The sequence below is a fragment of the Lacerta agilis genome, chromosome 12 (genome assembly GCF_009819535.1).
Source record: "Lacerta agilis isolate rLacAgi1 chromosome 12, rLacAgi1.pri, whole genome shotgun sequence".
In the NCBI taxonomy this organism is placed as follows: domain Eukaryota; kingdom Metazoa; phylum Chordata; class Lepidosauria; order Squamata; family Lacertidae; genus Lacerta; species Lacerta agilis.
Window position 1 is genome coordinate 54,551,153 of NC_046323.1, and position 22,680 is coordinate 54,573,832.

At 48.8% G+C, this 22,680-nt stretch overlaps 1 protein-coding gene across 1 annotated transcript in view; it reads left to right on the forward strand.

Annotated features, from left to right (window-relative positions):
- Positions 1-21,020, forward strand: part of LOC117056026 (zinc finger protein 777-like) — a 33,116-nt gene extending 12,096 nt beyond the window's left edge. Inside the window, exons 6-13 of the mRNA XM_033166045.1 lie at positions 156-1,071; positions 6,403-6,428; positions 8,020-8,279; positions 9,905-10,297; positions 12,934-13,060; positions 14,805-14,900; positions 17,449-17,562; positions 19,746-21,020. Coding sequence (XP_033021936.1) covers positions 156-1,071; positions 6,403-6,428; positions 8,020-8,279; positions 9,905-10,297; positions 12,934-13,060; positions 14,805-14,900; positions 17,449-17,562; positions 19,746-20,692 — 2,879 coding nt within the window. The 3' untranslated portion in view covers positions 20,693-21,020. The remainder of the gene's footprint in view (positions 1-155; positions 1,072-6,402; positions 6,429-8,019; positions 8,280-9,904; positions 10,298-12,933; positions 13,061-14,804; positions 14,901-17,448; positions 17,563-19,745) is intronic.
- Positions 21,021-22,680: the final 1,660 nt, after the last annotated feature.

Below are 22,680 nucleotides of genomic sequence, written 5' to 3' on the forward strand. Positions count from 1 at the left end.
TGGTTTGGGTTCCTTCTCCCATTTTAAGGGTAACTTCTACTGCGGCGTGATCTGTGATTTTAATGTTACCTATGTTCGTTGGTTCAACCGAGGGGACACCTGTCTGATTTCATATGCCGCCAACCTGCCTCTTTCCCCCTTCCCCGTTTGCCCAGGTGCTCCGCAGCTCCTGGAAGAAGACCCCGAAAGCTTGGAGCTCCCCGGCATGTTCCCCAGGAAATGGACGGAAGTCTTCCAGGGCCCAGGCGAGGAACTGCTCTGCGAGAGCCACCCCGTTTCGGCGGCGCCTGCGAGGAAGCCCCCGGGGAGCAGCCTGAGGCGGTCGGCTCGCTGCGTGGCTGAGTCGAGGAAAGAGGACCCCTCCTCTGCGTTGGCGGCAGAGGCCCACACTGGGCCCTACATCTGCTGCGAGTGTGGGGAGGGCTTCCTGGACAAGCAGCTCTTCACCGCTCACCAGAAGACCCACGACGGAGGCGGGAGCTATCCCGCGATGGACCCCCGAGGAGGAGGGGGAGGGGGCCTGAAGCTGAAGCCGAGCTCCTTACCTCTCCAGAGGGCCCCGACGCCGGCGCGTCCCAAGCCCCCGAAACGGCCCGAGCCGCAGAGGAGCCCCGCCCTCAAGCCCGGCGCCGGGAAGCGCCCCGGGAACCACATGGTTGAGCGCCCCTACACCTGCACGCAGTGCAAGGAGAGCTTCAAGCTGGAGGTGAGCCTCCTTCTCCACCAGAAGCTGCACACGGGGAAGGGCGACGGGCCGCTGACGTGCACCTACTGCGGCAAGGACTTCCGGGACCTCTCCAAGGCCGTCCGGCACCAGCGCATCCACACGGGCGAGAGGCCCTACCAGTGCACCGAGTGCGGGAAGAGCTTCATCCGCCGCGACCACCTCCTCAAGCACTGGCGCGTCCACACCGGGGAGACGCCCTACCAGTGCGCCACCTGCGGGAAGAACTTCCGCTACAAGGAGTCGCTGAACTGCCACCAGAAAATCCACACCCGCAACCCCACGGCGCACCACCTGGGGCTGGGGGCGCAGGCCGGCCTGGTGGCCTTGAAGCAGGAGCAACCCTAGCGACTGCCCCCTCCCCAAAGCCCTCTGCTTCTGGCTGGCGTCGGCCATGCCCTGCATGCTGAAGAACAGCTGCCCCCCTCCCTCCCGGTTTGCCCCCCAAGTGTCCCAGGGCATGCCGGGACATGGCGGAGGGGCTCCCTCTCGTGGACCATCAGAGCTTCGCTTACCCTTCTTGCGCTGTGCCGGGGGTGAGTGCGAGGCCGAGACATCGTACTCGGAGCCCTGCTTCTGCCTGGGTGGGTCACAGATAGCGGCACTTAGGCAGTCTTTCCTGCCGTGCTGCCGTCATTCGTGGAGAACTGGCTCTCTGCGGTTTTTCCTGTGAAGGTGAGGCAGCCTGTAACCAAGTATTCACCGCTTCTCCCTCCTTGCCCACATGTACAGGGACCCAGAATCTCAAAGACATTCTTCCGTCTTGTCACTGTGTGAGCCCTCCTTGAGGCTGATGTTTGTGTTCTTTCTCTCTCCCTCTCCCTCTCCCACGCACACCCCACACGATGAGTTTCCAGAACCGGGAAGGTGAACCCATCGGAGGCCAGGCCACATTTCATCAAATAGTCTAGGGGCGAGCCTCCTGCCTGCCTCCCTAACCTACTCCCCATTGGGCACCCTGCCCCGTTAAGCACCTCCGTGAAGCTCAGTCGAAACCATCCCTTCCCAGTTAATCGTTGTCAGTAAAGGTGTGTGGGTTTTTGAGGTTGTCTTTGTTTTAATTTCTCAAACTGCATTTGGTCACACTCCAAGTCTGTTTGTACGAGTCAAGAGCAGCTTCGACCAGGATTCTGGTTGTTATAACCCAACGCCAAGAGCTCATGTACTGTTGTTTTGCCCTATGAAGTTCCTGCAGGACTTGCCGCCTGTCCCATAACTGTCCCCCAGTTCTCCCTCTCTCACCCCAAAGGTATCTGGAGAACTGCTGTCCCCCGTTGTCTTGCTGTTATATTGCTGTTATACTATTATTATTATTATTATTATTATTATTATTATTATTATTATTATATTTTTTACAGAAGGCATCTTTGTAAATATTGGTTGAATTATATATATATATATATATATCTATGAATTTCAGTGTCGTTAAGCTAAATGTCAGCTGAGGTGACTGTAACAAGCCAGCTATTCCTCCGTGTGACGTCGGGTGTTTTGTCTGTGGCTGCGTTTTCTCGGGGTTTTTTGTAACACCTTCTTTTGCAAACTATGTCAATACAGTGTGTCTCTCTTCCGAAGCTCCTCTCATCTCTGGGTAGCTGCGGGAAATGAAGCCTCGCCAAAGCAGGTCAGGAGCAGGTGAATTTTATCCTCGGAGGGTCTCGTGTCGGCAGTTCCAAGTGCCGGCAGCGAGGCTGCAGAGACAGCATGAATTCCGAGGTCCTGGCATGAGTAGGAGGCCTCAAATAGGGCCTGAGGCTGGAGGCCATGTTCAGAGTAAGCTGGTCTCCTGCCAGGTAACGGGGGTGCCCTTTAACATCACGCTAGCATTGTGGAAATCCTTCATACATGAAAGCCTTGCCCAGGTTAGGTTAGCTTATGTTCCTGTTTATTTATATCCCGCCTTTCAACCAAAAAGGCTCCCAAGAATAAACAGATAATGTCCAAATACAATGATGCAAATTGAAGAGAATGCAAATGCAAACAGCTTGGGCTGTGATCTAAACCACTGAGCCTCTTGGGCTTGCCGATCAGAAGGCCAGCAGTTCGAATCCCTGCGACGGGGTGAGCTCCCGTTGTTCTGTCCCAGCTCCTGCCAACCTAGCAGTTCGAAAGCACACCAGTGCAAGTAGATAAATAGGTACAGCTACGGCGGGAAGGTAAACGGCGTTTCTGTGTGCTGCTCTGGTTTCCGTCATGGTGTCCTGTTGCACCAGAAGTGGTTTAGTCATGCTGGCCACATGACCCGCAAAGCTGCCTGTGGACAAACGCCGGCTCCCTCGGCCTGAAAGCGAGATGAGCGCCACAACCCCATAGTCGCCTTTGACTGGACTTAACCACCCAGGGGTCCTTTATCTTTTACCTATATCGTCTATAACCAGTTCGAAGACCGTAGCATGATATCAGTTTCATAATTTTTGACCTGGCAAAAATCAGAATGCGGGGAAAACCGTGAAGCCTGCCAAGGCCTGCTACATAGCTCCATCCTTATTTCAGACATTGTGCAATATGTATCAGTATATCACAATGTTTAGCTGGTGATATATTGCAAAGTTGAAAACCAGCTCCGTCCTTATTTCAGACGTCGTGATATATTGGTATATCATGATGTTTAAAGGTAAAGGGACCCCTGACCATTAGGTCCAGTCGTGTCCGACTCTGGGGTTGTGGCGCTCATCTCGCATTACTGGTCGAGGGAGCCGGCGTACAGTTTCTGGGTTATGTGGCCAGCATGACAAAGCCGCTTCTGGCAAACCAGAGCAGCACACGGAAACGCTGTTTACCTTCCCGCCAGAGCGGTACCTATTTATCTACATGGCCCCCTTGGTTGGATGAACTCGTCCCCTGTGCCTGGCACCCTATAAAAAGCATTATTCCGAATAGCCGTTTGCATGACCCACTAAGGAAGATAGCGCTGCAAAATTCAGAACGTTAACAATTTAACATTTAATCACATTCAGTTACAACTATTTAGTTTAATTAAGTCAACAAAATGGATGAACTGGATCCAATGATGCCAGCTTTTCAAAGCCTGCTAGTCATTTACACTTCCGGTGCCCCAGCCCCATCTCTTGGTGTGTGTCCCCCACATAATCCCAGTCCCCAAAGAGCAGTACCACCCACTTTGGGAACCACTGGGCTGCCATTATGTCTTTTGCAGAAATAGTTCCCCCTCCCTATTGGGGACCAAGTACAAACTCTGCCGCCAACTGCCCTCCATTAACTAAGTTTCCCCTGCAATGCTCCTCTTTGGAGTGGGGCATTTCCCTGTGTACAGTGACATGTTCGCATCAAATCTGAACTGATGAGGCAGGATCTGACCCACCTGGAACCATTTACCAGGACTGACCAGAATCTGTCTCAAAAGAACAGGATGTGCTCAGCTTTGGGATGGTCCTAACCTGGGAGGGGAAGGGATCAGAGGATGCAGGTGAGCTGTGGATTTTCTTCCCGCCTCTGTGTGGGCAGGACATGGAGCGAAGCTGCAAGTTATGGAGAAAGTAATTCCAAGAGGTGATGCGATAGCCAAATACCGGAAGGCCTGTGCCCTGGAAGATGGAGCAAGCTTGCTCCAGAGGGGATGACCCAAACCAACAGATTCAAGTGACAAGGAAGGAGATTGTGAGCAGACATTAGGAAGATGGTAAGAGCTGTTGAGCAGACTCCCTCGGAAGGTGGTGAACCTTGGAGGTTTTTAAGCAGAGGTTGGATGGCCACCTGCCATTCCGTTCAGTCGGGACCTCTCTCAGCTCCGAGGGGGGTTCGGTGTTTTTGGGTTAGGAGCGACCACAACCGCACTGTTAAACCTCAGGGGGCGTCCTGAGGACCTGGGGTCTAGCGGGAGCCAGAAGTGCTTTCCTTGCTCTTGAGGAAACTTAGTAAAGTTTACTCAAGGGAGCGGGGCTGGCACGGCTCTGAAGACCTATCAATTGCCTGAAAACACGAAGCGGTGGAGGCTGACGGTAGATGAGCGCTTTGCTTTTCCCTAATTTGGATTACAAAAGAAGGACTCTGTAAGTACGGAGCACGATTGATTTGCAAATTCTATTGAAATTCGGCTTACAGAGAGAGATCAAAAGAGGAAGTCTGTCTCTCTCTGACAGCGGCAAGTTTAAAGTAACACCTAGAAACTGTAGCTGTGAAAGATCTGTTTATTTCCAGTGGATAGCTGATTCTGTATACATTAGAAAATCCCTGATTGGGGGGTAGACTGAGAGTTTGATTTATTTCTTCTTGTGGATTACAAACTAAAAGGGAAGATACCGTTAATCCCCCTGGCTAAGGAGTCTGGGTCAGGCGGGGAATAACCTTGGAGGTTTTTAAGCAGAGGTTGGATGGCCACCTGCCAAGGATTTGTGGGCTGCCATTCTGGCTTTGCAGGAAGTTAACAACTTTGGAGGAAGAAACTGAGGGAATGCTCCTCATCAAATTTGCAGATGACACTGAATGGGAGTAGCTAATGCCATAGAAAACAGAATCGGGATCTTAATAGATGACGCCAAAATAAAACGAATTTCAACATGGAGAAATGTCAGTTTTTCGCTTAGGCAGGAAGAACCAGCATGACAAATATATGATGTGGGACACCAGGTTTGCCAGCAGTACATGTGGAAAGGATCTAGGGGGGTCTTGGTGGACCAAGTGTAGTGTAAGGAAGGATAAGGATAAGGAAGGATAAGGAATAATTTATTGGCCAAGTACATTTTCCAACATACTTGGAATTTAAATTCGGTTACATTGCAATGTAAACCATGCCTTATACAAACACTGTTCCACTCACAATACAATGACACAGCAAAGAAACCCCACCCATAACTGGCCTCCCCTTCTGCTACACAACTACTAATTTAACAATTTAATGGCACAAGGGAAAAAATTGTTCCTGTGCCTGGCTGTTTTTGTGTATAAAGTCCTGTAGTGACGTCCAGATGGAAGTAAGTCAAACAGATGATGACCGGGATGCAAAGGATCTGCGACAATTCCCTCTGCTCTCTTCCTAACTTGGGTAGCATAGAGTGTCTCTGTTGAAGGCAAGCTAGCACCAATTACCCTTTCTGCAATTCTTACTGCTTGTTAGAGCTTTTTCTTGTCCAACTTGGAGGCTGTGCCGTACCAAGTAGTAATAGAGTTACAGAGAACAGTTTCAATGATGCCTCTGTAAAATTGGATCAACACTTCCTGGGGCAATTTAAATTTCCTTAGTTGACGCAGGAAATACAACCTCTGGTGGACCTTTTAAATAATACTATTGATGTTGCCTGACCAATTTAAGTTTTGAGAAATTATAGAGCCCAGGAACTTAAAGGACTCTACTACTACAACCATGTTGCCAATGATGGAAAGTGGTGGCAGGACGGAAGAGTGCCTTCTAAAATTAATTACCATTTCCACTGTCTTTTGGGCATTTAGCACCAAATTATTTCTGGTGATACCACGAAACAAGATGGTCTACTTCCCGCCTATACACAGATTCATCGTCCTCCCGGATAAGCCCAATAACTGTAGTGTCATCAGCAAATTTCAAGATCTTAACCGATGGATCAGTTGAGGTACATTCATTTGTGTACAGAGAGAAAAGCAGTGGGGAAAGGACACACCCCTGGGGAGCACCTGTATTGATGGTATTGTTGCTCGATATAATTTTCCCTAACCTCACCTGCTGCCTCCTGTCTGTTAAAAAGCTGTATGTCCATTGGCAAACGGGCAGGTACATTAAGATGAAGTAATTTAGAAAACAATTTAGATGGAGCAATAGTATTAAAAGCTGAGCTAAAGTCCAAAAACAAAACTCGCAGATAGGTCCACAAGGAATCCAGGCGTTGCAGGATGTAGTGCAATGCCATGTTGATTGTATCATCTACTGACCTATTAGCTCAATAAGCAAATTGCAAAGGATCTAGCAAGGGATCAGTAACGTCTTTCAAATAGGCCAGCACTAGTCTCTCAAAGACTTTCATTACCACAGATGTTAAAGCAACTGGTCTGTAATTGTTCATCACACTGATGGAAGGTTTCTTAGGTACCGGAATGATGACAGAATGTTTAAAGCATGAAGGGACTCTGTTGTTGTTGTTGTTCAGTCGTGTCCGACTCTTCGTGACCCCATGGACCAGAGCACGCCAGGCACGCCTATCCTTCACTGCCTCTCGCAGTTTGGCCAAACTCATGTTAGTAGCTTCGAGAACACTGTCCAACCATCTCATCCTCTGTCGTCCCCTTCTCCTTGTGCCCTCCATCTTTCCCAACATCAGGGTCTTTTCCAGGGAGTCTTCTCTTCTCATGAGGTGGCCAAAGTACTGGAGCCTCAACTTCAGGATCTGTCCTTCCAGTGAGCACTCAAGGCTGATTTCTTTAAGAATGGAGAGGTTTGATCTTCTTGCAGTCCATGGGACTCTCAAGAGTCTCCTCCGGCACCATAAAGGGACTCTACACAACTCCAATGAACGATTAAATATCTGTGAGGATCGGAGCCAATTGTGCTGCACACACTTTCAAGCAAAGAGGAGTCACCCCTTCTGTGCTAGTGTAGTGGTTAAGAGCGGTGGACTCGTAATCTGGTGAGCCGGGTTCGCGTCTCCGCTCCTCCACATGCAGCTGCTGGGTGACCTTGGGTTAGTCACACTTCTCTGAAGTTTCTCAGCTTCATACCTCACAGAGTGTTTGTTGTGGGGGAGGAAGGGGAAGGAGAATGTGAGCTGCTTTGAGACTCCTTCGGGTAGTGATGAAGCGGGATGTCAAATGCAAACTCCTCTTCTTACATGAGCCAACAGTGTGATGCAGCAGCAAAAAAGCTCATGCTATTCCAAGCTGCATCAGCAGAATTCTAGTGTCCAGAACAAGGGAAGAAAGGGCTAGATGACCCTTGGGGTCCCTTCCAACTTATGATTAAAAAATAAAGAGGGGTTTTTTTTGGGGGGGGGGAGACAGTAGAAATCACAACTCCTTAGTGACAGAGTGCTTGCTAGGGAACTATTTCAAGGAGAAACCCCCCAGGCTGCCTTCCTGCCTCTTTCACAGTGAGTTGAACCAGGGAGACCAGGGTTCAAATCCTCAGCTGTAAATGAATAAAAGTGGGGTGCAAACGCCCCGCTGCTGACCCCGGACTAGGCAAGCTAGGGGGTCTGGCTAGAAGATGACCCTTGGGGGATCCCACTCTACTGGGAAAGCCAGGGTGCACACACCCCTCCCGAGCATGTGCAGAGTGCTTCCGCCTCCCGGGGCCACTGGGGCTGGCTGATCCCGCCGCCCCCCCGCTCCGACCCAGGTGGGGACTGCGTCTGCGCTGCCTCCCGCAGCAGGATGGATGGAGGCGGCCGGGCGCCGTCTGGCTTCATCTCGCCCGCCTTTGCTGCGGGTGCGCGGCTCCTCCTCTTCCCTTCTGCCCCCAGCGGACGGCGGACCCCTCTCTCCGCCTTCCTCCACACCTTCTGATTCCGGGGCTCCTTCCTTCCTTCCTTCCTTCCCTCCTTTCCGGCGGCTTCTCCGGACGGATCCAACCCACCTGCCTGCTTGCCTCCCCAGGGGCGCGATGGCCGCTGAATGGGATCCTTCTGCGCAGGTAGGGCGGGGAGGAAGGGGTTAATTTTCCTTGCAAATAAGAGGATTGCGGGGTTGGGGGGTGGAGAGAGAAAAAAAGGCTCCGGGGGCTCAAGGTTTGCGGGGAAATCACGCGCCCCGCCCTCCATTCCCGGATTGCAAGGGGCAAGGGCGCGCGCTCTGCACGACCCCAGAGACGCGCGCGCTTTTGGGGGGAATGATCCGGGAGAGGAGGTCCTCCCTGCATCCCTGCGTTGCCACCACCCCTCTCTCTCCGTTTCCTTGGTGAGTAGGGGCTCCCAGAAGCTGGGGGTTGTTTTGCGCTTTCTGCGGAGCATGCACAAAGCGCCGGGTGGTTCGTGACTTGCGTGGCTGCTGGCGGCTCCTGGGCATGGGGGTCCTTTCGGGGGGCACTCATTTTCTCCCCATCCTTCTCCTTGGCACGGCAAGAGCAGGCACTTAAGCGCTGTAAATTGTGCAAATTCTACTTTTATAATAATTCTCCTCCTCCCCAGTTTATCCTCACAACAATCCTGGGAGGTAGGCTTGGCCAAGAGGCGTGGCCTGCCCAAGGTCAGTGTCATAGCTGAGGGGGGATTCGAACCCTGGTCTCGCAGGTCATAGCCCAGCACTGTAACCACCGAACCACACTGGCTTTCACACACACAGAGAGAACGCTTTATTTCAGTCCGTGGACCCAAAATACACAGCACAGACACTGGATTTTGCTATATATACAACCAACAATATAATTTAGAGGTCACTTAATCTTCTATCCTATAGACACACTTACCTGGGAGTAAGCCCCACTGAACTCTTTGGACATATAGCCGTGGCCGCAGGGTTATATTGCCAGAGAAAATGCACTTTTCCAAAGGGAACCACCAGAACAAATTTTGACTCCTCTCCTGCAATTAGAAATGGGCTCTCATTCATATGCGTAGCAACAAAAACTAACAGCTGGTTTTTATTTACAGTATTTATTTCGCAAGATTTATATACCACTTGACTGCAATTGAAACCTCAATAATGCTCAAAGAAACAATAAAATATTGACATTTCAGTGAATAACAGTTTTAAAAAACAGCAATTTAGAACATTCAAACGAACGATAATGAAAATCGGCAAGAAGCTAAAAAGTAGATTATAGGCACTGTCAACGTTGTACATGTCTGGATAGGCCTGCCTAGACCAAACAGCTGCTGAAATGGCACCTGCCTGATGTCAATGGGCAGGGAGTTCCACAGTTCCTTGTGGGTCCTTAAAGATTTGGATTTGGCTCCACTGGTCTAGGTCCCCTGCACAAAGCAGAAGAAAACAAGCTTGCTCCTTCTTCCATGTGACAGCCCTTTAAATATTCGAATTATTAAAAGCCTGAACTCTTCTTTTTATTAGGGTTTGTAAAGAGAAATACCAAGATTATTATCAGATATCTTTTCTTTTCTCCAAAATAAAGCATTAATTTAAAGGAAAAAAAGAGAAAGGAAAAAGGAAAGGAAGAGATACGAGAGAAGGGAATAGAAAAAGATTTAAAAGAGAGAGAAAAGTTAAGATAAAGAACACTTCTGACACCCTTGGTGCCCTTTTCGTAACTGGCGTTTGATTCTTCCCCTGCCTCTGAGCCTCTTCCCTTCCTGTCCTTGCCAGCAGGGCTTAGAGTGGGGCAGGGGACCCCTGCAGCCGACCCCGGTGCACCCTTCTTTCCTTCCCAAGCGGAGCTGCAGCGATGGCGCCCACCCGCAGGCCGCTGAGATCTCCCTCTGGACGGTGGTGGCCGCCATGCAAGCGGTGGAGAGGAAGGTGGACGTCCACGCAGGGCGGCTGCTGGCGCTGGAGCGGAGGGCGGGGCTGGCCGAGAAGAAGCTCTCCGGGACCGAGAAAGCCATGGCGGAGTTCAGCCACCACCTGGACGCGCTGGGGACCCTCATCCAGGAATACGGGCAGCTCCAGAGGAGGCTGGAGAACATGGAGAACCTGCTCAAGAACCGCAACTTCTGGATCCTCCGCCTCCCCCCGGGATCCAGGGGGGAAACCCCCAAGGTAAGCAGCGGGGATTCGCACAGAGATGGCTCTTTAACCAGGGGAAGAGCTATATATATATCCAGAGGACTTTGCTTGGCCTGCAGGGATGACTGCAACACTTTCCTGCTGCGGGGAGTTCCCCAAGTCAACAGTCCTTTGCCTTATTTGGTTAGCACGAGAGAGCCAGTGTGTTTCGAGAGAACCTGTTCCATATGAACCGACCTGGACCCTGCGATTGTCATCTGAGGCCCCTCTCCCTCAGAGGTCCGGAGGGTGGCAACACAAGAACAGGGCCTTTTCTGCTGTGGCTCCCCATTTGGAGAATGCTCTCCTTAGGGGGGCTCACCTGGCATCTTCATTCCGTGGCTGGTTAGCATTTGTTTTATTTATTAAATTTATATACCGCCCTATACCTGGGGTTCGCAGCATAAATTCAAGATATAAAACCACAAAATACATACCGTATTTTCCGGCGTATAAGACGACTGGGCGTATAAGACAACCCCCAACTTTTCCAGTTAAAATATAGAGTTTGAGATATACTCGACCACGTATTCTCCACCCGGCATATAAGACGACCCCTGACTTTTGAGAAGATTTTCCTGGATTAAAAAGTAGTCTTATACGCCAGAATATACAGTAATAAAAATAAATACAACAACCCAATAGCCCCCCCTCACAATTTTTTTTTTTAAAGGGCATAGGATGTCCATCATATCAACCAAAGGCCTGGTTAAAAAGGAACGTCTTTGCCTGGCACTTTGTTGTTGTTGTTGTTGTTCAGTCGTTCAGTCGTGTCCGACTCTTCGTGACCCCATGGACCAGAGCACGCCAGGCACGCCTATCCTCCACTGCCTCCCGCAGTTTGGCCAAACTCATGCCAGTCGCTTCGAGAACACTGTCCAACCATCTCATCCTCTGTCGTCCCCTTCTCCTTGTGCCCTCCATCTTTCCCAGCATCAGGGTCTTTTCTAGGGAGTCTTCTCTTCTCATGAGGTGGCCAAAGTACTGGAGCCTCAACTTCAGGATCTGCCCTTCCAGTGAGCACTCAGGGCTGATTTCTTTAAGAATGGATAGGTTTGATCTTCTTGCAGTCCACGGGACTCTCAAGAGTCTCCTCCAGCACCATAATTCAAAAGCATCAATTCTTCGGCGATCAGCCTTCTTGATGGCCTCGCACTTAGAGGTGTATAATGAAGGCACCAGGCGAACTTCCCTGGGGAGAGAATTCCACAGATGGGGAGCCACTGCAGAGAAGGCCCCGCTCTCGTGTTGCCGTCCTCCGAACCTCTCAAAGAGGAGGCACACAAAGGAGGGCCTCAGAAGATGATCTCAAGGTCTGGGTAGGTTCATATGGAAAGAGGCTGTCCTTGAGGTATTGCGGTCCTGAGCCGCTTAAAGCTTTATAGGTCAGAACCACCACTTCGAATTGGGCCTTTTAACTCTGTTTGTGGTGGTAGTGGGGAAGGTTATAGGTTTGTGTTCTTGTTCTTGTTGTTACGCTGCATTTTGTGCTTTTATCTTGTATTTTTACGTCGTGAACCACCCTGAGCTCTACGGATGAAGCATGTAGTTGTAGTAGTAGTAGTAGTAGTAGTAGTAATAATAATAATAATAATAATAATAATAATAATAATAATAATAATTTGTGCCCCGCCCATCTGGCTGGATTTCCCCAGCCACTCTGGGCGGCTTCCAACAAAAATCAAATACATTAAAATATCACACATTAAAAGCTTCCCTAAATTGGGTATGCAAATTTAGTTAATAATAATAATAATAATAATAATAATAATAATAATAATAATATTGGTCAGGGTGTTTGAGCAGGACCTAGAATCGTAGAGATGGAAGGGACCCCAAGCGTCCAGGGGTGGCCAACTCCCAAGAGACCGCGATCTACTCACAGAGTAAAAAACCAGCAGTGATCTACCCCCTTTTTTGGGGGTTCAGGACAATGTTGCTGAGCTTTTTTAAGGGGAGCCAAATTTGTTGAGCTTCTTTGGGGGGAAGCCAGTGATTGACCAGAGAATTCCAGTGTGTAATGTCTCTGGGAAAACCCTGGACCTCGGCAATGAGGAAACAACGCTGCCAAAACAGTCCTGACTAAGCTGCAGCCGTTGTTTATTAAGGAATCACACACAGCGACGGCACCCCTCCCGAGGAGGGAGGGAAACAACTGAATGAATGAATGGGAGGGGAACAGATTACAACTAAAATACCTGTATCCCAGCTAATAGGATTCAGGTGTACACAATGAGATTCCACACTTAAAGACACATACATCACACAGTTATTTACCAGTTGGACATGCCTGCTCTAGTCCAACCCGCTGCAACGCAGGAATCTCAACTAAAGGATCTGCGACAGGTGGCCATCCAATTTCATTTTAAGACCTCTAAGGAAGGAGAGTCCACCACCTCCCTCAGAAGGTGAGGAGCGGGAGATGCATGTACGACCCCTGATAGGAATGCAAGAAAGGGGAGGTTTCGGATGTTCGATGGTGTTTTCATATTTTGCTCGGAAGCCGTCGGGGCAATCCAGTCAGGTGGGCAGGCAGCATATGAATAAAATTGTTGTTGTTGTGAAATAAAAACTGTATTTCACAGGTGTAATGAATAACCCCCCATTTGTTTTACATGCCCCCCTCCCAGGTGCCGGTAACCTTTGATGAGGTTTCTGTCTGCTTCTCGGAGGAAGAGTGGGGGAACTTGGACGAAGACCAGAGGGAGCTGTACAAAAATGTCATGAAAGGGAACTACGAGTCTCTGGTCTCGCTGGGTAAAAAGAACCCTAAAGCGATCGAGCCGGTTGTCGGAAGATTCAGGGCATACCAAAATAAATCCTTATTCACGCAGCACCTAGTTAATAACAACAACAACAGCAATAATAATTATTTATTTGAGAGCCAGTGTGGTGTAGTGGTTAGGAGCGGCAGACTCGTAATCTGGTGAACCGGGTTCGTGTCTCCGCTCCTCCACATGCAGCTGCTGGGTGACCTTGGGCTAGTCACACTTCTCTGAAGTCTCTCAGCCCCACTCACCTCACAGAATTAGGGGGAGGAAGGGAAAGGAGAATGTGAGCCGCTTTGAGACTCCTTCGGGTAGTGATAAAGCGGGATATCAAATCCAAACTCTTCTATTTGTAGCCCGCCCACCTGGCTGGGTCTCCCCAGCCACTCTGGGCAGCTTCCAACAAAGTTTAAAAATACATTAAAATGTCACGCATTAAAAACTTCCCTAAACAGGGCTGCCTTCAGATGTCTTCTAAAAGTCAGGTAGTTGTTTATTTCCTTGACATCTGCTGGGAGGGTGTTCCACAGGGCGGGTGCCACCACCGAGAAGGCCCTCTGCCTGGTTCCCTGTAGCTTTGCTTCTCGCAGTGAGGGAACCGCCAGAAGGCCCTCGGAGCTGGATCTCAGTGTCCGGGCTGAATGATGGGGGTGGAGACGCTCCTTCAGGTTTACTGGGCCTTTGAGGCCATTTAGGGCTTTGAAGGTCAGCACCAACACTTTGAATTGTGCTCGGAAACGTACTGGGAGCCAATGTAGGTCTTTCAGGACCGGTGTTATATGGTCTCGGCGGCTGCTCCCAGTCACCAGTCTAGCTGCCGCATTCTGGATTAATTGCAGTTTCCGGGTCACCTTCAAAGGTAGCCCCACGTAGAGCGCATTGCAGTAATCCAAGCAGAAGATAACTAGAGCATGCACCACTCTGGCAAGACAGTCTGCAGGCAGGGAGGGTCTCATCCTGCGTACCAGATGGAGCTGGCAGACAGCTGCCCTGGACACAGAATCAATCTGCGCCCCCATGGACAGCTGTGAGTCCAAAATGACTCCCAAGCTGCGCACCTGGTCCTTCAGGGGCACAGTTACCCCATTCAGGACCAGGGAGTCCTCCACACCCACCTGTCCCCCCCAAAACAGCACATCTGTTTTGTCAGGATTCAACCTCAATCCATTAGCCGCCATTCATCCTCCATCCGCCTCCAGGCACTCACACAGGACCTTCACTGCCTTCACTGGTTCCGATTTAAAAGAGAGGTAGAGCTGGGTTAAACTGTGGAACTCCCTGCCACAGTGGTGGCCACCAACGTGGGAGGGCTGTGCAAGAGGATTTGACAATTTCACGGAGGAGGCGCAGGCTATTGATGGCTCCTATCCATGATGGCTACACTCTTCCTGCACGGCTGTAGGCAGCAATCCTTCTGAATATCAGTTGCTGGGAACCGCAGGAGGCGAGAGGGCTCTTGTGTTCGAATCCTGCTTGCGGGTTCCCCGCAGACTGTGGCAGCAGAGCAGAGCCATTATAGCTAGCAGTCAATACTAGCGCTTGCTTGGGTCACGGCAAGTCCTTTGGAGCCTCCTTTGGATGTTGCCAGGTTTTTGTCGGTAAACATGAGGGCTAGAAACTTGATTTGAGAAGGAATCCATCGCCCTTAGAATCCTTAGGGTGCCCCGTTCTCTCTGAGGACCGCCGTGGGATAAGTAATTATTTGATCTTCCTTTTCTTCCCTTCCTCCTCAGATTACGCCGTTGCCAAGCCTGACCTGCCGACCCGGATCGAACGTGGGCAGGAGCAGGTAGCTGAGGACGAAGAGGCCCCCAGGAGCATCAGCCCAGGTGGGTTAAGAGGGTTGGGATTCCTTCGCGCCGTGAGCTGGGAAGGGGAAAAAATCATGGAACCAATTAATTAAACCCTTCTTGGTAAATCTACCTGGAGGTTCTGAAGCCTCCTACCTCAAGTACAGGTGAAACTCGAAAAATTAGAATCTCGTGGAAAAGTCCATTTATGCAAGCAATTGTTTTCATTAGCTACTGGAGTTTAATATATGAGACAGACTCATGACATGCAAAGCGAGATATGTCAAGCCTTTGTTTGTTATAATTGTGATGATTATGGCGTGCAGCTGATGAAAACCCCAAAGTTGAGATGGTTAATTTGGGCTTCTCATCAGCTGTACGCCATAATCATCACAATTATAACAAATGAAGGCTTGACATATCTCGCTTTGCATGTCATGAGTCTGTCATATATTAGTTTCACCTTTTAAGTTGAATTACTGAAAGAAATGAACTTTTGCACGATATTCTAATTTTTTGAGTTTCACCTGTATCTTCTTGAAGATAAGACAAATGATCTTGCTCTGGCTGCGGCAAATTTTTTTTTGGAGGTAGTAAGAATTAGAAATCAACATGCTCTGGATAAAATACAGTGACTGCCTTGGCACTTTTGTATTCCTGCTTGATTTTGCTTTTGAAATTTTCTTTTCTGGGTCTTTGGACCGTAATAAAGAATGTGTATTCATTGATCCCAGACTGGTGAGCTGCCGGCTTCCTCTTTCCCAAGTCAAATGGCGCCAAGAGGCAGCAATATGTGCCGCACAAGTCTACATGCATTTCCATAACGGCCCCCGGGCCTCTCTCTCTGGCCCCCAAGTCTCTCCCTTGGCCAGATTCCCTCCCTACCCTTCTGTGTTTCTGTCTGCCCAAAAGGTGTCCTTGAATTCTGACTCCACCCATTTCTGCCTCTGGCCCCGCCCACCGCTGCCATGTGACCCTGGAATAGTTGTCCAGAAGGGTTCGACTTTGAAGAATAAATTCCATTTTTGGACAATTTGGAATGTTATATGTTAAATGGAATCGCGAGCAGGACTAAATCACAAGCAGCGGATGGAAAAGATCGTACCTCGGATCTTGAACGGCCTGGTTGCCGAACGTTTTGGCTCCCAAACAATCAAAAACCGGAAGTGAGTGTTCTGGTTTTCGAACTTTTTTTGGGGAAGCCAAACATCCAACGGGGTTTCCGATTGGCCGTAGGAGTTTCCTGCAGCCAATCAGAAGCTGCTCTTTGGTTTCCGAATGTTTTGGAAGTCGAACGCAGCTTAGAATGGTGGGAAGTTGACTTTTGAATTGTGTATTAAATCTGATACTAAATCTGATGCTAATTTGTTACATTTTGAAACTCAGTGAAGATACATTGGCATAGTTCTCCAGAAGGAAATGTGTTCAATGTACTGACAAAGGTTCCCAGCTCCTGCTGCAGCTTATCAGCGTGAGTCTTAGCAGAGCATTTTGGTTTCCCTTGCTTGGAATTGGAGATTTTGATATAAAATAATCTGCCGCCTTACTAGTGTGGTCTGACATTGACGTAGCTGCAAGGAAGATTTATCCCGGGATAAAGTTAATTGTCATTTGAGGCCCTCCTTTGTGTGATCGCTCAACGAGAGGTCCGGAGGGTGGCAACGCGAGAACGGGACCTTTTCAGTGGTGGCTCCCCATTTGTGAAATGCTCTCCCAGGGAGTGTCGCCTGGCGCCATCATTACATATCTTCGGGCTCCAGGCAAAAGCATTCCTTTTTCCTCCGGTCGTTGGCTTTTAATTATCTACAGTGGACACTTGTGTTGCGGACATAATCCGTGACGGAGGCACGTCTGCAACCTGCAGCGTTCGCATCACCCAGCGGCGTGTCTGCCATAATTTTGTGCTTTTGTGCATGTGTGAGCTCCGAAACCCAGAAGTAACCCATTCCGGTACTTCCGGGTTCGGCGCGGAGTGCAACCTGAAATTACGTATCCTGCAGCAATCATAACATGAGGTATGACTGTATTGTCATTTTTTTGTGTGTGTGAGATGTTTAATCTGATTTTAAGCAGAATTGTAGTTTATGTTCTTTTTTTAAAAAAAAATGTTGGCTCTTTTTCTTTTAAACCAGTCAACCTCGGCCCTCCAGATGTTTTGGGCCTACAACTCCCATTTATGCTTCATTCTTTTATTGGTGGGTTATTTGAAAATGAGACTGCAGTTTTAATATTGAATTTTTAAATTTGTATTTTAATCTGTTATTTTAAATTGATCGTGTTGATGTCTTTGCTGTGATTTTAATTAGTGTTAGCCGCCCTGAGCCCGGTTTTTGGCTGGGAAGGGCGGGGTATAAATAAATTATTATTATTATTATTATTATTATTATTATTATTATTATCCCTAGCTAGCAGGGCCAGAGGTCAGGGATGCTGGGAATTGTAGTCTCAAAACGTCTGGAGGGCCGAGGTTGAGGAAGCCTGGTTTAAAACATTGTAAGTTGCTTTGAGCAAAACGAAACGAAACAAAAAATGACTTATGGGGAGATAGGGGAATCAATTAATGCCCTTTTCCCCTCTTGGCATGCAGAATTCCCCGCACCCAGAAATGACACCGTCTCTCTTGTCCAGCGGGAAATTGTTCCTTCGGTGGTGGGCGAGTGGGATTCGGGGGAAAGGGGGGCGCCACCGGACGAAAGCCCAGGTGAGTTCCAAATGGGTCGGCGTGCCTCTGAAGAGGGGAATCCAGACCCACCTTGTCCCCTCTCGGCAGAATGTCCCTGTGCCTGATCAATGTCCTGTGTAGGCCAGTAGTAGCACATGCAGGTGAAACTCGAAAAATTAGAATATCGTGGAAAAGTCCATTTATGTAAGCAATTGTTTTCATTAGCCAATGGAGTTTAAGATATGAGATAGACTCATGGCATGCAAAGCGAGATATGTCAAGCCTTTATTTGTTATAATTGTGATGATTGTGGTGTCCAGCTGATGAAAACCCCAAAGTTGAAATTGTTAATTTGGGGTTCTCATCAGCTGTATGCCATAATCATCACAATTATAACAAATTAAGGCTTGACGTATCTCGCTTTGCATGCCATGAGTCTATCTCATATATTAGTTTCACCTTTTAAGTTGAATTACTGAAAGAAACGGACCTTTCCACGATACTCTAATTTTTCGAGTTTCACCTGTAGATGCTAATAAAAAAATATGAACCGCAGCAATGTAAGAACAGGACAAAAAACATTGATCAAGGAGCGTGGGAAGCCACTTTGATTAAATTGTATAAATTTGGGATTAATTGGAATTGTTTTGATGTTAATTGGAATCTGTACAGTTGGCAAAACTGATAATATTGAGTAAATATTGGAAAATTAATTTGATTTTTTTTTTTAAAAAAAGACAGCAGTAGCACTGGTGCAGCTGCAAAGTGCATTCAGCTGTTGAAGCCTGCTAGCGGGGCAAAATTGGACCGGGGTGACTCTGGCCAGGAAGTACTTAAAAATATATATATTTATCATTTTCAATTTAATAGTTTAACAACATTTGCACCAATTATGAATTGATATAACGACTTCCCTTCCCCACACCCATATCTATGGTTAATTTCATTTTTCCTTTTTTTCCTGCTGCATATTCTGATTCCTCCTTATTCTGTTTATGCCATTTTCTATTCTACGTTTTCAGTTTCTGCTCCAATTATTCTAACCCTGCTAACGTTGTAAGCTGTTTACAATAGTTTTTTCATATATTCCACCTATTTCCCTATTCTTTCTTAATGGTTTTTTCTTCCTGGTCTCTGGGCATAAATCATCCGAGGCGCCATGAATAAATTTATCTCGCCTTTTGGTACTTATACACTGATTATTCCTAGTGAAAAGACTTCCAGGGGTTTTTAATGAAAGGTTTTTTCCAACATTTCCCCCCCTCATTTCATTATAAATCATCTCCCAGTAGTCTCTGGCTAATTTACATGTCCACCACATACGGTAGAAGATACCCTCTTTTTCCTTCCATTTCCAGCAGGTATCTGTCTCTGATATATACAATTTTGCTAGTTTACTAGGCATCAGATACCACCTCTGTATCATTTTCATACAATTCTCTTTCAGTGTATTGTTGTTGTTTAGTCGTTTAGTCGTGTCCGACTCTTGGTGACCCCATGGACCAGAGCAGGCCAGGCACTCCTGTCTTTCACTGCCTCCCGCGGTTTGGTCAAACTCATGCCAGTCACTTCGAGAACACTGTCCAACCATCTCATCCTCTGTCGTCTCCTCCTTGTGCCCTCCATCTTTCCCAACATCAGGGTCTTTTCCAGGGAGTCTTCTCTTCTCATGAAGGTGGCCAGAGTATTGGAGCCTCAGCTTCAGGATCTGTCCTTCCAGTGAGCACTCAGGGCTCATTTCCTTGAGAATGGATAGGTTTGATCTTCTTGCAGTCCATGGGACTCTCAAGAGTCTCCTCCAGCACCATGTGGCTCCACAGTCAGAAGCAGCAATGCTTCTGAATCCAAGTTGCTGGAAACCGCAGGACGAGACAGGGCTCTTGTGTTCGAATCCTGCTTGTGTCTGGTTGGCCACTGCGAGAACAGAATGCTGGACTAGGTGGGCCATTGGCCTGATCCAGCAGGGCTCTTCATAGGTTCTTACTGTATTTTAATATTTTGTTGGAAGCCGCCCAGCATGGCTGGGGAAGCCCAGCAAGATGGGCGGGGGGATAAATAATAATAATAATAATAATAATAATAATTAATTACATTCTTTTGTTGCTACAAAGTTGAGGGAAATGAATTCACCCCACACCCCATCACCACCATCCCAGTAACAGCTGGAAATTTTATTTTCCCAAACTCGTTCAGCCTCTGATCTGGTTTCCCTCTCCCTACAGATGCCACCCTCTTCGCTCAGGTGCCTGCCAGGCCAGAGATGACGCCTGGGGACCTGGGGCAGTACAGCGCATTGCCAGAGACCTTGGACCAGGCCGTCTTCCACTTCCCCGGGGAGGGCCTGGCGTGCGTGGACGGGCAGGCGCCCGCCGGCAGCCTGGAGGAGCCCGCCGCGTGCGGGAGCGACTTTGCGGACTTCACCACCATCATCGTGCCCGAGGGGGCCCTCCCCGGCGAGGCCCCGTACGTCTGCGCCGACTGCGGCAAGAGCTTCCTGTACGAGGAGCAGCACGCCCTGCACCAGCGGACTCACCCCCAAGCCTCCCCCGAACCCGGGGGGAGCCCCGCCTCGAGCCTGCAGCCGGCGGGCGAGGCGTACCCCTGCCCCGAGTGCGGGCGCTGCTTCCCGCACCAGGCGAGTCTCAGCAAGCACCGGCTGTGGCACTCGGGCGAGCGGCCTCACACTTGCCCCGAGTGTAAGAGGAGCTTCCGCCTGAAGATCAACCTCCGTCTGCACCAGCGGACCCACGCCGCGGCGGCCGGCCTGGTGGGGAAGGCGGGCCTGGGGGGGAAGGCGGGCTCCTACATCTGCGGCGAGTGCGGCCGCAGCTTCAACCACCACTCCAACTTCCTGCGCCACCAGATGATCCACACGGGCGAGCGGCCGTACGCCTGCGGCGAGTGCGGGAAGACCTTCATCCGGAAGGAGCACCTTGCCACCCACGGGCGGCTGCACACCGGCGAGAGGCCCTACCAGTGCCCTCTGTGCCAGAAGAGCTTCACCCGCAAGCAGCACCTGGTCGGGCACCAGAGGCTCCACGAAGGCGGAGATCCCTGGCTGGATGGCCATTCGGGGCAGAGCCCTCTCCGGAGCCAGTGGGGCAGGGCGAAGACGCGGGGGGAGGCCGGCGGTGCCCCCCGCCTCAGGCAGGAGCGGTTCCCCCCTTAAACACCCCCTTTGGGCTTTTCCGGGGCGCTCGGTGTTGGGACTGATGAGCATTAGTGGGATGCGGGTTGAGGAAGCGGTCGTGGCCATGGACAACTTGAACCCGGACCATTGGGGTCGCTAGAGCTGGAGACGGAAAACGAAGCCTGCGGCTTGGAGAGGTTTCTGTTACGGATTTTGTTTCTTCAAAAGGAGGGGGGGGGAAATAGAGATTTCTGCCGACTTTCTCGAATCCATCGTACGTTGGCCAAGGCCGAGAAAACGAGACTGGTCCTCTGTTTCATTTGCTAAGTCTTGATGGTAAAATGTCGTTTCCGAACCCGCTTGGCGGACGTCTCGGTGTCTTGCTTCAAACAGGTTCCTTAGAGGGGTGGCTCCTTCAGCGCCGTGCCTTTTCCCAAAAGGTTTTGTGGGACTCGGTTCTGAATCCTCGGTTCTTTCTCCCAACTCTGCAGCTGCAAAGGGGGCTGGGGAGAGCTTCATTAACGACGAACCCCAAAACCTGGGATCCCCTCAAAACTGGTGCCAAAGTATCGCGGTCGTTTCTCAGCAAAAACCCGTACTTTTCAGTGCCCCACAAATGTAGCGGTTCGTAGTTAACGAAGCTGCCGGGGAGGTTTGTTTCGTTACGGTGGTTGGAGGTAATGGCCCACTTTTAATTTAATTTTTAAATTCATAATGGGTAGCAACTTGAGTCAATAAAACGTTAACACAGGTCGTTGCTCAGTGGTAGAGCTTCCCAGTTTATTTACAAAGGACCCCGTCTGAATCCTTGGATTGCTGCTGCTGGTCAGTGCGGACCAATAGTCTGACCCTGTATCGGGCAGCTGCCCATGTTTCTAACATCATTATTATTATTATTATTATTATTATTATTATTATTATTATTATTTTAATCAAAATACAAACTTACATATACATACACATATACATATACATACACATAGAACAAATACACATTAAACACACCTACACATATAAATCTAATTCCATATACATTTTCATCCATATATTTTTATTACAAAAACTCTTTAAAAATATAGGTTCATTCTAGCCTCCTGTTCGCTTCAGTAAGGCTGAATTTGTACATAATCTCTTCCTTGGGCTTCCCACTTTAATCTCTTCATTAAATTAGACATTAAGCATGCTTTCAATATGTATATTTTCATGACTCGGCCCAGATGTTGCTCTTTTTCTATTTCCTTTTTCTTTTAATTTCTTTTGTTTTGTTTTGTTTTTTTTAGTATTCTTTTTATCATTTTTTAATTTTCATTATTGCTGTTCCAATTCTTATTTTTAAAAGCGATTTATGAAATACAAAAGCAAAGAGCCCGTTTCAAAGCTATTAGCAGTAAGGCTTCAGAAACCCAATTAGGTAGTACCGTATTGGCCCGAATATAAGCCGCATCCCCATATAAGTCTCACGCTTAAAATTCAAGGCTTATTTGCGGGTGCGGCCACCAAGCCGGTGCCAACGCTCGGTGCCCCGCTCCCCAACCCGGTGCCGGCCACCCCCATTCAGGGCATTAATGCCAGGAGTTGGGCACGCAGCACACTCGGAGCCGAGCGCGGCACCGTTTTGGGGAACTGGGTGCCCGCCTGCCAGCTGGTTGGCCTGCGCACGCTCCACTGCCAACCAGCTGGGAGGCAGGCGCGCTCCCCACCCACTTTCAGCAGCATATAGTAAAAAGTTGCAAATATAAATCGCACTTTAAATTTCCGGGGTCCGAAATTGGAGGAAAAAGTGTGGCTTATATTCGAGCCAATACGGTAGTAATTATTATTACTACTATTCTTATTTATAAAATTTGTATACTGCCCTATCTATACCTGTAGATCTCAGGGTGGTTCACAACATAAAATTACAATGTAAAAAACAAACAAACAGAAAACTCATAATAAAAATAAGAACAAAAAATAAAAACAAAATTCCCCCTCCACAACACATTAAACTCAGCCGGATGGGCGGGATACAAATAAATCATTATTAT